General features: G+C 46.0%; 1 protein-coding gene across 1 annotated transcript; it reads right to left on the minus strand.

Moving 5' to 3' along the window:
* Positions 1–318: 318 nt before the first annotated feature.
* LOC109768037 (putative E3 ubiquitin-protein ligase RF298) lies at positions 319–5,116 on the minus strand. The gene is made up of 4 exons (XM_020326763.4): positions 4,869–5,116; positions 4,662–4,692; positions 2,460–4,555; positions 319–1,044 (listed from the first exon to the last, which is right to left on the minus strand). The coding sequence occupies exons 3-4, from the start codon at positions 4,536–4,538 to the stop codon at positions 511–513; spliced, it is 2,613 nt and encodes an 870-aa protein (XP_020182352.1). The 5' UTR covers positions 4,539–4,555; positions 4,662–4,692; positions 4,869–5,116; the 3' UTR covers positions 319–510.
* Positions 5,117–17,381: the final 12,265 nt, after the last annotated feature.

Consider the following 17,381-nt stretch of genomic DNA (forward strand, 5'->3'; position numbering starts at 1 on the left):
AAAAAAATCGCCAGGCAAGCACCGCAAAAAAGGAAGGCGAAAAGGAAACAACTCCAGCAAAGAATACCCATGGTTGGCAGTATTCCGGCAAGCTCATGATCCATGTCCAGATCCAGCACTGGTTGTCGGACAGCTGACAGGGGCCACACCTGTGGCTCCCATTCCCTTATCACCAACCGCTGCCAACTTCACCCAGGAACCAGAAATGAACATGCTAACAATGGACCATCCAGTCCGGTCCAAAACTACCAGACATTGCCTGCATCAGAAAAGGGGTTAGCAACACACAATGACACAATCCACAGGGAGGGGTACATGTCCAATATAACCAACCATCCATTATCCATCATCTTTGGGGGGTGTACGATGTCTCGACCAAGCGTTATTCGTCCGACCGACACTCGTTATTCTTTTTTCCAATCTCCATCAAATTCAAGCTGGGCAATCATCAAAAAGAAAAGGAAAAACGGGTATAGCGACGACGCGAACGCAAAATCTCTCTCTTCTCACTCAGCAGCCCGCGGTGCGGGCACAGACCCTGCGCTGGATGAGGGTCCGGCACGACGGGCACTCCTTCATCCCCTGCTTGTCGTGGAGGTCGTTGCACTTGGCGCAGACCACCTGGTGGGCGCAGGGGAGGAACACCACCGACATCTCCTCGCTCAGGCACATGACGCACTCGCGGTCGCGCTGGATGTCGTCGAAGTCGAGGTCCAGGGCCACCGCCCCCGCCATCTTGGCCAGGACCTGCGCGTTGCCGCCGTTCTTTCTCCCCTCGGAGAGACGCAGGGGGCGGGTCTTGTCGTCCGTTCCCCACTTGGGAGCAGCCGCCTCTGAAGCGTCCAGGGATACCTTCAGCTGCGAGATCTGCTGCTCCAGGGCACGGATCTCGCTCTTGTATCTCTGCATGTCGTTCTCAGCTTTGAGGTGCAGGAAATTCTCTTCCGACCTCAGAGATGTCTCAATCTGACCCCGCTCTTTCCTCTCTGAGCTCACACAGGCAATTGCCTCGGTCTTCCTAGCCTCTTCCTGTCTCCACCTTACCTGCAAGCATTCAACAATGGTTCAGGTCAAGATGGAATACACTGGATCCACGGGTTGTACTGCATTGTACAAAGTAACCTTCAACAACTTCGGCAAAACATGACATGAGAGATCAACTTAAAACAAAGTAGATGCGTATGCAAACCATGAAAGCTAATGAAAAATATGTTACAAGCACACACGATTTCTGTTTTTAAGCACATAGAATGAATTGGTCGTATACTCATATTGGCAAATAAGATGATGAACTTTATAAAAGAATAGGATAGTAACACTTATGATGCTGGTTTAAGTAGCAGTCTAACCTAAGCCACCTTTCTAGTCCTATTGTTGCTTTAACCCACTAATCTTGAAAGACACAAGTCATTTCCTGTTTTGTACTGAAGTGGTAACCTGTTTTTATATTCCACCCTCTGAAAGATATTGAACAAAGCAAGGACTTAAATCACATGATATGAGTCAACGAAACAAAGGTTGGAGAGACGCTGCAGAGGTGCTAGTGACGGAACCGACTTTTTACTCTGTTTAGAGTTTAAACTATAGAACTTACCGACAATCAATAAAAGGTCATTATACTATTTACCCAAATCAAAATTTTACTATCGGGAGGAGTTTAATGAAGAATAGAGATATACCATAACGTTCAAGTAGCTTCTTTCCTGCCAGCTATATGTGAAATACTAAGGGGCTGTTTGGTTTGTGACTAACTTTGCCAAAGATTGTCACACCTAAACTTAGGCAAGTTTGATCAACTTAGGTGAGTGTTTGGTTCAAGCCACACTTGGGCCCCACATGGCATACACACAAAAAGTGTGGCAAGATTCCCTTAGGCTTGCCAACTTGTGGCTCTCATTTTGATGAACTAACCTTAGGCAAGCTTGGCAAAAATGTGTGGCAAAAGTAGGGCAATGCTAGGCCTAGAACCAAACAGCCCCTAAATATGCTTACAGCCTTCACGGCATAACAACCAATTAGCTACCATTTATTATGTAAACTTCTAAAACCCTCATTAGTATGCACAGAAACAGAAAAAAAATTAAGTAAAAGACCATGAAGCGAAACGTAATGAAATGCATAACCATGACCGCATCTATTAAACGTACCCAGCAAAATCAACACATATTAAAGCATGAAAAGCATAACCATGACCGCATCTATTAAACGTACCCAACAAAATCAACACGTATTAAAGCATATACTTGGGAGAGGCTCCTCCTAATAATCAACTTAATTGTTTGTTTGCAGCAAACAAATCTAAACAGAGATAGAAATTTCCATTCAAATTGTGGAGTATATGTCAACTAAACCACATGAAGTACATATAGATGTGAAGTTAAAATATGAGGCTTGCATGTGTTTCATAGATATTATTTACTTCGATGTAGAATATTACGAAGAGGCAAGGTTGTAAATACCTTGAGTTGTTCCTTCTTCTCTTTAGCATGCTGAAGTTGTTGCTGAACCCGAGTTAGTTTGCTCTTTTCAGATGCAAGCTGCTCTTGCAACATGGCTCTCTCAGATTCCCAATGCTGGGACCTTTTAAGACTGCTCTCATCCTTCTTTGAAAGCTCCACAAAATTTGCCACAGACTCAGCTGCGTGCCGCTTTGCGGCTTCCATCTGCATCCTAAGTTGTGCATTCTCAGCCTCACGCCTACGAGCAGAAGCATCTGCTTTATCCAGTTGATTGTTTGCCCTAGAAATAGCAGACTCCATCTCTAAAAGCTTCTTCCGAGTGCTCTCTTCCAGACAGTGCCTTTCATCATGAAGTCGACTCGCCTCTTCCTTCTCTTTCCGGAGTGACTGAAGCTCCTCCTTCTCTTTGGCAAGTCGCCGTGTGACCTGCATCACCTTCTCCATAGCCCAGTCTGTCCAATCCCTCATATGTGCTTGCAACTCTTTCTGCCTCTGGACAAGAATCAAGACCATTTCATCCTTCTTATCTTGTGGAATCCAGACCTTCTGATCCTCATCATATGCAAAGTTAATTTTGCTGCTAGGGTCTACAACTTCAGCACTAGAATCATGATTCAAAGAAGGAGCAGAACCATCACTTGAGGAAGGTAAAGGCAAAGGCAATGGCAACGACAATGACAATTCTGTGCTAGCAGCTGATGCTGGGTCAGTGTTATTGGGTGCCTTAGCATCAAATGATGGGATGGAGGCAATGGTACCAGTGGCTGTAAAAGAAAGGTCAACTGAATATTCTGACCCTTTCATGCTTGCAGCAAACCCTTTGGCAATTTTTGATGCACCTTTCAAGCTACATGTAGCAGAATCTGAAACCTGCCTGCACTTCCTCTCTAATGCTACAGTCCCACAAGAGATATACTTGCCAGACCTAAGAGATCCTTTAGAGCCCAACGCTCGGGAATTCTTATCAAAGCTCATTAACTTCTGCCGGTGCAAGGAATCCCTCTTAGAGCCTCCCCTCTTGCTAGGGAATGGCTTATCATCCTTCACAGATTGTGTCGCAGCAGCAACAAATGGTTGATCCTCTGAATGATCAGGCGTAGCAGCCGGGTGTTCTTTTGGCTTAACATTTGGTGCCACAGGATGCATCTTGCCAGAGACACATGGCTTGCCACTTGGCACATTCGGGTTCACTGGTGTTGTGGATGAATCAGCTTTCACAGCATTGTATGTGCCAGGTGGCACTGGGGTAAGTTTGCCGCGGAAAGTAACACCAGTCTGTGGGTTGGTAATAGAAACCGACAGATCGGAAGTTGGGGTGGGTTCATAGTTCCCCACAACTGGCTGTGCAATCACTTGAGCACCCACAGCCGGAAGAGGAGCAGCGCTATAGTCCATGGCACAGGCATGGGCTACATTCATATCTGACATGAGCAAGCAAAACATCACATCGCCTGTGGTGTAGAACGGCTGGGCCTCATTGACCACCGCAACCAGGCTAGCAAGCACAACCTGCTCAATCTTCCTCATGTCCTCAAGGGAGGAGCCATCCCTCGGTAACATGTCCCCCTCGGACTTGAGCACCTCGACCGCAGCCTCACTGAACCCAGCAAGGCTCTCCCTCCAGCTGTACTGTGCGGCTGCCCTCACAACCGCAGCCCTTGCGGCAGCCTCTGAGTAGCCCATTGTGGTGATCACACTGACAGCATTGTCAAAGGTTGTATCCAGACTCTTGAGAAGGATCTCCTCCAGCTGTGTCTCATTTGGGTCACTCCAATTCACATACCGCTGACACTCTAATAGCTCCTCCGCTGTGGCGTGGATGCCTTTGCAGGCATCACAGGTGCTCGGGATGAAGTCTAGATTGGCACCCTCAGCAGCAGCGGCCGCCGCCGCCATGGCAGCCTTCTCAGGCGACATAAACTCAAACCCCACGCAGTCCGTCGTCAGCGGGTACTCCAGCCCGAAGGGGGCCAGCTCGCCGGACGGTGGTTCGGCACGGAACTTGCGCTTGTTCCTGCTGGCTGCCTTCTCCTGCAAGGTCGACCCCAACGCCGCCTCCTGGGTCGCGACGCTAGACATCCGAAAGGCCGCTCCTTCTGCACAGAAATCAAGTAATTCACCAACAGAAACGACACCAGAAAATCTCCCAACAGCCAAAGAAACGAAGGGAAATTCTCCAAGGACGGGAAGGATTAAACTGACCTTGTTCCTGGGCGCCGAATCAAGGAGAACCCTGGGGAAAAATCGGAGAAAAATACTGTGAGATTCCGGAAGCTTCAACGAATCACGAACCCAATATTTACTCGTGCGTCGCTAGTCCTATAGGATCAGAGATGGGGCGGGGCGAAATCCTTGATCCGATCGGGCGCGGCCGGAGCCGAGATTGGGCGGACGTATCGAGGCACGTACCGGGTTGGATCGGCGGGGGCCGAGGCGGGCGGCGGCTGGTGATCAGAGGAGTGGAGAAGGGAGACTACGGCGTATGTATGGTGTATATAGAGGAGGTGGGAGGGGAGGAAGGAGGAGGAGATGAGAAGAAGGGGGAGGAGGCGTCTGAACCTCTTGGGGGTAAGAACCGTAGAACGCCTCACGAGGGAGGGGTCACCCCATTCACCCTTCTTCCTTGGCCACCAACATTTCCCCCCTTCAGTTTTCTTATTTTTCGCAGGATGCCACATTGCCACCTACATGCTGACCACCTAGGTGATGTCCTATGTGGAACCACCATGATCAAGGGCTGACATGGGGGGCGGGCGGCTGATGTGGCGAACCGACTGGTGAGGGTTTGATGTGTTTGAGATGGGAAGAAGGGTTGATTGACGTAAGTGCAGTGAGGGTGGTCGGCGACGACGTCTAGGGTTTGTTGTGGCGGTTGCATGGCTTGGCGGGAGAACGGGGGATTCTGCATGGTCTAATCGGTTTGTTTATAGTAGGTCGGTCGGTACGTGCAACCGTTAATTTTAAACCGCCAGTGTTTGGATCGGCTCGGAAGTGGGACACCAGATGAGTAGGTTATGTTTGGCTGGTGTGCACGTGCGAGATTTGTACACGACGTTTAGGGTTAGCAATATATGTTGTTGCGTGATCCCGTGAGGAGCAGGACTTATACTTTGCGGCACGTCGGTGTCTGTAGCGGCTAGTAGTAACGATTGCATGGTCTGGCGGGAGAATATAACTCACTTCTTACCGAGCACAAGGATCTCATCGATATGAGTGTATGACCACCTAGGTGATGACCGCCGTTCTCTGACCGGAAAAGGGACCATAGGATTTGACCTATTTCATACAACTTTTAACTTAGTGGTTACTATGAAAGAGTGTTAGTTACCTCTTTTACTATGGATCAGTTTAGCGGTTGTAGTTAACTTTGTAGGGTAACCAATTTTTCATAAGTGTCATGTTTAGAAGACTGTTATAGGAACACGCTACATCACTAACCAACATCAACATCAAAATGTAGATCAAGATACAATGTGTTCACCTTGAATGCCCAAAAAATGGTATGGCCACGTAAGCCGACACCTTGGCCATTTAGTTTGACATGTCAGTCTTTCATTGGTGAATACACGTCATCATCTATAAGGGGGTTACCTGTAAAAAATCATTTATAAGGGGGTACCATAAAATTGGTATCCATAATAAAGGAGAGAAATAAATGAGTACAAATCTTTACAGCTGTTGATGGAGCGTTTCTACTTAGAATTCAATATTTTCCTTTTATTGCTCTAGAGCAATAAATTGCGGTCTAAATAGAATTTTGTATCCATGCAAGCTCATAATAAGTACAAATCTTTACAGCTGTTCATGAAGTGTTTCCACTTAGAATTCAATATTTTCCTTTTATTGCTCCAAACAAACAAATTGTGGCCAAGATAGCATTTTGTATCCATATAATCTCTTCAAGCATATATTTCTAAAGATATATAGAAAGAAGAATCTCGTAATTGCGATCATCGTGCACTAAAAAAAATATCATTTTCTTTTATTTATGGTTAAAGCTAATGTACTTATCCAATTGTTAACACGGTTTTCACATGGAATAAAATGTTCATTTCTGTTGCTATGGATGTCTAAATAAATAGCATTTTCAATCTATACATCCTTTGTAAACATATCAACCATTGACATCACACGATTTTCATCTCATATATTGTTTCACTCAATGGTGTCGGTGTTGTGCACCAAAAGTTTGATGCAAGAATTTGTTTTGTAGCAATATAGCAATACTAATGATTTTTCACCTTACGCATTACTTGTGTTCTAGTATGCATATGTTTATGGGAAAGTAGTATTTACCCTCCCCTCTGCTACTATTTCCAAATAGGTGGAGGGCTGATTAAGTTGATTGACATGAGCGGTGGTGAGACTACGATTGATTAACGCGACTGTGATGAGAGTGGTTGGCGGCGGCATCTGCGGTTTGTTCTGGTGGTTGCATGGTTTGGCGGGAGAACAATGGATTCTGCATGGTCTAACTAGTTTTATTATAGTAGGTCGATATGTAGGTGCAATATTTAATTTTAATCGGTCAATGTTTGGATTGGGTCGAAAATGGGACACCAGATGAGTAGGTTATGTCTGGTTAGTGTGTACATGTGAGATTTGTCCATGATGTCTAGGGCTAGCTATATATATCATTGTGTGATTGCATATTTCCTAACAATTCCATGAGAAGCAAGACTCGGAATTTGCGGCCTATCGGTGCCTGCAATGGCTAAGAGTAACAGTTACATGGCCTGGTGGGAGAATTTAACTCACTTCTTGCCGAGCACAAGGATCGTATCAATGTGAGTGTATGTTCTCGTGTACACCATGGTAGCCACCAAGGTGACGTCCTTTCTCCTGAACGGAAAAGGGTCCATACGATTTTTCCGATTTCATACAAATTTCAACTTAGTGTTTACCGTGAAAGAATGTTAGTTACCTCTTTTACGATGGATCAATTTACCAGTAATAGTTTTTTAGGCTAATCGATTTTTCATAGGTGCCATGGCCAGTAGATTGTTATGGCTAACACGATACACCACTAACCAACATCGACATCAAAATGTAGATCAAGACACTACTGCAGGAAGGTCCTAAGATGACACATGTATTGGAGACCATTCGACCAAATTGTGTGCGATGCATGAATCGCAAACAGTATGATAAAAAAACGCCATCAATAAAATAACTGTATGCGATGGTTAATCCATCACCTACAATTCAGATAATAGTTGCGTGTGCGATGCATGGCATACACTGATCCATACAAACTATTTGCGATGAGCCAAAAAACACAAATGGTTACCCAAATCAAGATGTGTGCGATAGACGACATACATGTCACTCAAACGAATTTTTTGCGATGATCCATAAGAACATAAACGATTCAACGTAACAAGATGCGTGTGATACCCGGTAATCAGAATTGTGTGTGATAATTCTAGATAGTGCATATGATTTTTTTTGTGAATTGTGTGCTGGGCAGGGCACACAATTATCGAATCCTTATTATTAACTGTTTGCTGAGATTTAGGGGAACACATGCCAGATTGGTAATTAAATCAAGTGCATTACATATTCAAATATATAATAGCTAGAGAGGATCGACATAAGGAATTAATATGAGAGAACGGCAATAGAGATATACAGTCTGCTTTAGTCCTTCTTTTTATTGTTCTTGAATGGCCCCGCGACATCATCTTGGTGAGGACGCTTCTTGTCACTTACCATTGGATTTTCATCGTCATTGATGTCCTCGTCCTCGTCCTCTCCATTCCACCATTCCTCCTCCTCATCGTCGCCGTCTTCTTCATCCTTCGGCAGCTCCTCGTCCGTTTGGTCGTCGTCTAATGACTCGGGCGGCGGCGACCCTTCCATGAGCGGGATAAAATCTGATGGGGAACGTTGCATGGAAAAAAATTGCTATGAAACACCTAAGATATATTCTATGGAGAAGCTAGCAACGAGAGGGGGAGTGTCTACATACCCTTATAGACCGAAAGCGTTAACGATCTAAAGATTGTGGTTGGCGTAGTCGGTACTCACTTCGCGATCAATTTTGATCCAGCGCTGAACAGACGACACCTCCGAGATGTGCACATGTACGGCTCGGTGAAGTCTCCACCTTCTTGATCTAGCAAGGAGGGTGTAGAGGTAGATGGGATCTAGGCCAGCATGGCGGCATGGTGATGGTGGTGGCAGCGGAACACTGGCAGGGCTTCGCCAAGCGCTACGCGGATGAGGAGGAGTAATGGGAGGGGGAGGCGCCAAGGGGTGGAAGGGTGCTCCCCTTGTGTCTCCCCACCTTTATATAGGCGTGGTGAGGGACGCTGGCTTGCCCTTCAAGCCCCTAGGGTCGTTGGCCAAGGGGGGAAGAAGGAAATCCCTCCTTTCCTTCCCAAGTGATCGCTAACCCCCTTTTTAGGGATCTTGATCTTATCCCTTCGGGATATGATCCTATTCCTTTTAGTGGGGATCTTGGTGCGCCTAGACCAGGGGTGTGGGGCCTTGCCCCACTACACACGTCCATGTAGGTCCCCATGTAGGTCGGCCCCACTCCAAAACCTTTTCGAACCTTCCCGGTGCAATACAAAGAAAAATAAAACATTTTCCGGAACCTTGAATATGACTTGCAATATATAAATATTTAGCTTCAGACCATTTCATAGCTCCTCTTGATGTACCGGATCCCATCCGGGACTTCGAACAATATTTGGTCTTGCCATTACTAATATCCCAATTCTACCCTAGCCCTACCGAACGTTAAGTGTGTGACCCTACGGGTTCGAGAACATGCAGTCATGACCAAGACACCTCTTCGATCAATCAATAGAGGGACCTGGATGCCCATATTGACTCCTAAATATTAAACGAAGATCATTATCGGTTTGAACCACAATGTCAAGGATTCAGTTAATCCTGTCGTGGGATTGTCACGACAGATGTCCTAGTGTGAGGACTTAGTCGTGGAGCCATCGCAACGAGATTAGCTTAAAGGGGTTAAACGGGACAAAGGACTCAGGGAGTTTATACTAGTTCGGCCCCTTGTGGTGAAGGTAAAGGCCTAATCCAGTTGAGGTGGTATTGCTTATGTCTCGATTACCAGGGAGCGAATACACTTTACCTAGCTTTCGATCTCTGGTGTTTCTTGTCCTAACTCGCCGCCGGGTCGTCCCTTTATATACTCAGGTTGACGCCCGGTGGCTTACAGAGTCCCGGCCGGCTCATAAATGTGTCCGACCCGGTGACTTAATTACAATTGCCTTATAATACAAGTCATACACATATGGCGGTTTACACCTACGGGCCTTAACCCGCCTTTGGGCCTTGGGCCCTTCATAAGTTATCCTCATGAACCGCCATCTTCGATTCCTTCATGGGCTTTGTCTTATGAGTCGCTACGGGTATAACCCGGCCCCTCCTGGGCGGGTTAACTCAATAGCTATATCCGCAACATTAGGCCCCAGGTTGATTTGAACTTGTTCACATCAATCTTCAATACTTAGAAAAATTCCTTCTTCATTACCTTCGCGAGAACTTGTAACTCGCCATGACGTCATCCTCTGGGATCAGGGTAACCCGCCGTGACGTCACCTGTCATTAATTTTACACAAAGCCAAAATTCTTAATGTATCTCCTCATTTTTAATGAATCTTCGAAAATCGAGGCATCTGTACTGTCACATATCCATTTTTGGCCTCCTCGATTCCCGCGCTTGTCATTTATCCATTTGCCTTATAAATAGGGTCGGGGGTCTTTTTCACTCCCCCCCATGCCTCTTCGTCTTGTCTTCCACCTTGCGACGCCCTAGCACACGAGCTCTGCCGCCGCCGTCGACCTTCGCCTCTGCTCTGACAACGGGCGCTGCATCAACCTGTTCGGACCAGATCTCATCTGCGCACCTCCGCCGCTCAACAGCCCAGGTTAGTTCTTCTTCTTCCTCTCCTCATAGATCCGTTAGGGTTTCAACGGAGTTCATCGAAGGTCGTCCTTGTTCTTGGCTGTAGGATTTTTGATTCGCACTGGTACTCCTCCTACACCGCGACAATCATAGCAATCGCTTTTACTGTTTAGAACATCTCCTTCGTAGATGAAAATCGATCTGTACCCATGAACTGCTCGAGCACTGATACTTTTAGGTCTGAATATTTTTGTATTTAACTGAAGTGCACTAGATCTGAAATTGTAGCATCAATCTATGAAAACTGTTTTTCTGAACACTTAGCCATTTTGCTTCATCCATAAATCTGCTCTTTTACCATCAGTATAAGCGGCTTAACTCTAAAATAGTAACCCGCCAGGTATCATTAGTCCCCACTTAAGCCGCCAATAATTCTCTGGTTATCTTTGATATCAAGCTCCGGCTTAATACCTAGTCGTGCCTCATTATTATTTGTCCTTTAACCGTAAGCCGGCTTAACCATGTGACCTTAAACCGGCATAATCTTTTTCAGAAATGGCTAAGACATATACTTGTTGCAATTGGGTCAAATCCCGGATTACCGAGGAGGAACTGAACAATTGTGCCGCCACTGGCGCCTTAGCCAAAAAGGAGGATATCCACTGGAGAGCTCCTGGTGATGAAGTCCTTCCCCAACCCAAAGATGGAGAAGTAATTGTTTTTACTGATCACTTGGGTCGGGGGGGTCAGCCCTCCCGGCTCAATTTTTTTTCATGATGTGCTTCATTTCCTCCAACTGCACCCTCAAGACATCGGACCCAACTCCGTGTCTAACATTTGCAATTTTCAAGTATTTTGCGAAGCCTATCTTCAAGAAGAACCCACGGTTGATCTATTCAGGGAATTTTATTATTTAAACCACCAAACTGAATTTGTTGATGGGCCATGCCAAGAACTTGGTGGAGTCATTATTCAGAAGAGGAAAGATGTCAGTTTTCCTCATGCCAAGCTGCATAGCCACCCCAAAGATTGGAACCAGACTTGGTTCTACGTTCGAGACACATCCCCGGCTGGTGAAAATCCTCTGCCGGGTTACCGCGAGCACCGGCTTAACAACAACCATCCACTTCCCCAACGTCTTGATGCAAAGGAACGGGCCAAGTATGCACCCACCTTCTCAAAGCTCCGAGCCTTTATGGCCAACGGCTTAACTGGCGTCGATTTTTTCCGGTGTTGGTTCTCTTGGGGTATCTTGCCATTAAGCCGCCGCCCCGGCTTAATGTGCGAATATACTGGTGATGTTAAAGATCCTCGGTGCCATTGTGATATTCAGTTATTTGAAGCAGAAGTTACTGCAGCCACCAAAAAGTTGTTGAATGAACCTGTAAAAGAGTGCATCAAAACTGGACTTAGTCCTTTCTGCACTGTTAACAAGCCACCAGCCATAAGAATTGCCCAACTCCTACTTAATCCACGTTCTTAATATTCTCTTACGATCTTTTCAATCTTAACAGGCTGATGATCCATTTTGGAAGAGGAAACCGCAAGATAAGCCGGCCAAAGCACCTCGTGTCAAAACCAAGGCCAACAAGAAACCTTCAAAAAGAAAACTGCCGAGTCTGCCGAGTTAAACATTGACGATGACGATGATAATCATGAGTCAGAGGTAGAACTTGATTCACTTGGCTCTTTTTTTCATACATCTCATTGACAATGATTGTTATCAGGACGACGCAGAGGCTAGCCGTGCAGGTGACGCAGAGGTAATTATTCTTTCCTCCGTCTCAGAATCTCCGCCAACACAGAAAACCCGACAAGCAAGCGGAAAGTAAGATTTTCTCACCCTCTAGCTCACTTGGATCCAAACTTTCTTTTGAAGAAACAACAACACGAAGCTCGCCGCACAACCCGGCATAGCGGCAACGTGATCACTTCCTCCGGTTTACCAAACAGTCCACTTCGCAAGTGCCGTCCAGAGGTCTTACATATTTCTGACATACTTTACCCCAAGGCGGGTTATTTTTGACAACCTCTTAACCCGTCTGATTCAAACTATCAGGGGACTTCTCGTTCCTCTTCTAGTGAGTCAACAGGAACACAAATTCCTGCTTTCAAGACTGTACCTGGGTAAAACTATTTTCAACTATTCCAATTGTTGTGCTTGATCATCACCTTGACTTCTTTTTACTTCTTGTTTTTCAGGGGCCAAGCTAAACCCAGTAAGACGGCAAAACTGAATAATCTGGTCAACGATCCCAACTTGTCTGAGCCGGAAAAACAACAACCAGAATCTTCTCACCCAATTGCTGATAATACTGTTGATGATTTGCCACCAGAAAGCCACAACGTTGATCTTGACCCGATGAATGCTAACCCGACTGATACCAATCCGCCGAGCCCTATCAGAACAGCCAGTCCTGTTAAGCCGGCAGGAAAAGATGACGATGTTACCATTACTGGTCATGGCTTCACAACCCCGGGTCGTCCTACTGCCTTGTCCAGGCACAACACAAAAGAAGAAATTTTTGCTGAGGATAAGGGCAAATGGAAGGTAGATTTAGAATACTACACCCAGTTCAGCGCCCAAGACATCCATTCTGGCTATTTGAACCGTTTATACACCAGCCGTGACTTTGAAGCCGGCTTAGTGAACTTGATGAAGGATTGTTATGAGGTAAACGCTGCCACTTCCTTTCCTATAAATATATTTCCATTAGCCGCCAAGTTTATTGGACATGACAGAATAGAATGTGCTGTAAACTTCAATAGTTGCATAAATAAAAACCAGTAGCCCCCAAGGGCCGATTTATATTTTGAATATGAACCGGGACTTATGATAATAGCACTTCAACTCTGCATATGTAACCCCCAAGGGCCGGCTTAATAGAGATGTTAAGTCGGGTCCTTTGAGTAATATAAGTATGTTGGGGAACGTAGCAGAAATTCAAAATTTTCTACGCATCACCAAGATCAATCTATGGAGTAATCTAGCAATGAGGGGAAGGGGAGTGCATCTACATACCATTGTAGATCACGATGCGGAAGCGTTGCAAGAACGCGGATGAAGGAGTCGTACTCGTAGCGATTCAGATCGCGGTTGATTCCGATCTAAGCGCCGAACCACGGCGCCTCCGCGTTCAACACACGTGCAGCCCGGTGACGTCTCCCACGCCTTGATCCAGCAAGGAGAGAGGGAGAGGTTGGGGAAGACTCCGTCCAGCAGCAGCACAACGGCATGGTGGTGATGGAGGAGCGTGGCAATCCCGCAGGGCTTCGCCAAGCACCGCGGGAGAGGAGGAGGAGGAGAGAGAGGGGTAGGGCTGCGCCGAAAGAGAGACGTTCTCGTGTGTCTTGGGCAGCCCAAACCTCAACTATATATAGGGGGGGAGGAGGCTGCGCCCCCCTCTAGGGTTCCCACCCCAAGAGGAGGCGGCCAGCCCTAGATCCCATCCAAGGGGGGCGGCCAAGGGGAGGAGAGGGGGGGCGCCACTAGGGTGGGCCTTAAGGCCCATCTGGACTAGGGTTTGCCCCCTCCCACTCTCCCATGCGCCTTGGGCCTTGGTGGGGGGGCGCACCAGCCCACCTGGGGCTGGTCCCCTCCCACACTTGGCCCACGCAGCCTTATGGGGCTGGTGGCCCCACTTGGTGGACCCCCGGGACCCTCCCGGTGGTCCCGGTACATTACCGATATCACCCGAAACTTTTCCGGTGACCAAAACAGGACTTCCCATATATAAATCTTTACCTCCGGACCATTCCGGAACTCCTCGTGACGTCCGGGATCTCATCCGGGACTCCGAACAACATTCGGTAACCACGTACATGCTTTCCCTATAACCCTAGCGTCATCGAACCTTAAGCGTGTAGACCCTACGGGTTCGGGAACCATGCAGACATGACCGAGACGTTCTCCGGTCAATAACCAACAGCGGGATATGGATACCCATGTTGGCTCCCACATGTTCCACGATGATCTCATCGGATGAACCACGATGTCGGGGATTCAATCAATCCCGTATTCAATTCCCTTTGTCTATCGGTATGTTACTTGCCCGAGATTCGATCGTCGGTATCCCGATACCTTGTTCAATCTCGTTACCGGCAAGTCTCTTTACTCGTTCCGTAACTCACATCATCCCGTGATCAACTCCTTGGTCACACTGTGCACATTATGATGATGTCCTACCGAGTGGGCCCAGAGATACCTCTCCGTTTACACGGAGTGACAAATCCCAGTCTCGATTCGTGCCAACCCAACAGACACTTTCGGAGATACCTGTAGTGCACCTTTATAGTCACCCAGTTACGTTGTGACGTTTGGTACACCCAAAGCATTCCTACGGTATCCGGGAGTTGCACAATCTCATGGTCTAAGGAACTGATACTTGACATTAGAAAAGCTCTGAGCAAACGAACTACACGATCTTGTGCTAGGCTTAGGATTGGGTCTTGTCCATCACATCATTCTCCTAATGATGTGATCCCGTTATCAACGACATCCAATGTCCATGGTCAGGAAACCGTAACCATCTATTGATCAACGAGCTAGTCTCCTAGAGGCTTACTAGGGACATGGTGTTGTCTATGTATCCACACATGCATCTGAGTTTCCTATCAATACAATTCTAGCATGGATAATAAACGATTATCATGAACAAGGAAATATAATAATAACCTATTTATTATTGCCTCTAGGGCATATTTCCAACAGTCTCCCACTTGCACTAGAGTCAATAATCTAGTTCACATCACCATGTGATTAACACTGATAGGTCACATCACCATGTGACCAACATCCAAAGAGTTTACTAGAGTCAACAATCTAGTTCACATCATTATGTGATTAACACTCAATGAGTTCTGGTTTGATCATGTTATGCTTGTGAGAGAGGTTATTAGTCGACGGGTCTGAACCTTTCAGGTCCGTGTGTGCTTTACGAATATCTATGTCATCTTGTGGATGCTAGCACGCGCTATTTGGAGCCATTTCAAATAATTGCTCTACTATACGAATCCGGTTTACTACTCAGAGTCATCCGGATTAGTGTCAAAGTTCGCATCGACGTAACTCTTTACGACGAACTCCTTTTCACCTCCATAATCGAGAAAATTCCTTAGTCCACTAGATACTAAGGATAAGTTCGACCGCTGTCATGTGATCCATTCCCGGATCACTATTGTACCCCTTGACCAACTCATGGCAAGGCACACTTCATGTGCGGTACACAACATAGCATACTGTAGAGCCTACGTCTGAAGCATAGGGGACGACCTTCGTCCTTTCTCTTTCTTCTGCTGTGGTTAGGTCTTGAGTCTTACTCAATACTCACACCTTGTAACACAGCCAAGAACTCCTTCTTTGCTGATCTATTTTGAACTCTTTCAAAATCATGTCAAGGTGTGCGTTCTTTGAAAGTATCATCGGGCGTCTTGATCTATCTCTATAGATCTTGATGCCCAATATGTAAGCAGCTTTTATCCAGGTCTTCCTTTGAAAACTCCTTTCAAACAACCCTTTATGCTTTCCAGAAATTTTACATCATTTCGGATCAACAACATGTCATTCACATATACTTATCAGAAATGTTGTAGCGCTCCCACTCACTTTATTGTAAATACAAGTTTCTAATAAACTTTGTATAAACCCAAAAACTTTGATCACTCCATCAAAGCGTATATTCTGAATCCGAGATGCTTGCTCTAGTCCATGGAAGGATCGCTGGAGCTAGCATACCTTTTAGCATCCTTAGGATCGACAAAACCTTTCTGATTGTATCACATACAACCTTTCCTTACGAAAACTGGTAAGGAAACTTGTTTTGACATCCATCTGCCAGATTTCATAAATGCAGCTAATGCTAACGTGATTCCGACGGACTTAAGCATCGCTATGGATGAGAAAATCTCATCGTAGTCAACTCCTTGAACTCGTGGAAATACTCTTTGCCACAAGTCGAGCTTCATAGACGGTAACATTATCGTCCACGTCCGTCTTCTTCTCAAAGATCCATTTATCTCGGATTTCATGGCTTCTAACCATTTGTCGGAATATGGGCCCACCATCGCTTCTCCATAGCTCGTAGGTTCAGTATTGTCCAACAACATGATATCTCAGACAGGATCACGTACCACTCTGAAGTAGCACGCATCCTCGTCGTCCTACGAGGTTTGGTGGTGACTTGATCCGAAGTTTCATGATCACCATCATAATCTTCCACTTCAATTGGTGTAGGTGCCACAGGAACAACTTCCTATGCCCTGCTACACCCTAGTTGAAGTGACGGTTCAATAACCTTATCAAGTCTCCACCATCCTCCCACTCAATTCTTTCGAGAAAGGACTCGTTTCTAGAAGTAATTACTTTTGCTTCCAGATCTGAAATAGGAGGTACACCCAACTGTTTTGGGTATTCTATGAAGATGCATATATCCGCTTTGGGTTCGAGCTTATCAGCCTGAAACTTTTTCACATAAGCATCGCAGCCCCAAACTTTTAAGAAACGACAACTTAGGTTTCTCTAAACGGTGTCGTCTCAACGGAATTGCGTGGTGCCCCTTTTAAAGTGAATGCGGTTGTCTCTAATGCCTAACCCATAAACGATAGTGGTAATTTGATAAGAGACATCATGGTATGCACCATATCCAATAGGGTGCAGCTATGATGTCCGGACACACCATCACACTATGGTGTTCCAGGCGGTATTAATTGTGAAACACTTTCCACAATGTCTTAATTGTGTGCCAAACTCGTAACTCAGGTACTCATCTCTATGATCATATCACAGACATTTTATCCTCTTGTCACGACGATCTTCAACTTCACCCTGAAATTACTTGAACCTTTCAATAATTCAGACTTGTGTTTCATCAAGTAAATACACTCAGCATCTACTCAAATCATCTGTGAAGTAAGAACATAACGATATCCACTGCATGCCTCAGCACTCATTGGACTGCATACATCAAAATGTGTGACTTCCAATAAGTTGCTCTCTTGTTCCATCTTACTGAAAACGAGGACTTTCAGTCATCTTGCCC

The sequence above is a fragment of the Aegilops tauschii genome, chromosome 1, assembly GCF_002575655.3.
Source record: "Aegilops tauschii subsp. strangulata cultivar AL8/78 chromosome 1, Aet v6.0, whole genome shotgun sequence".
NCBI classification, from domain to species: Eukaryota; Viridiplantae; Streptophyta; class Magnoliopsida; order Poales; family Poaceae; genus Aegilops; species Aegilops tauschii.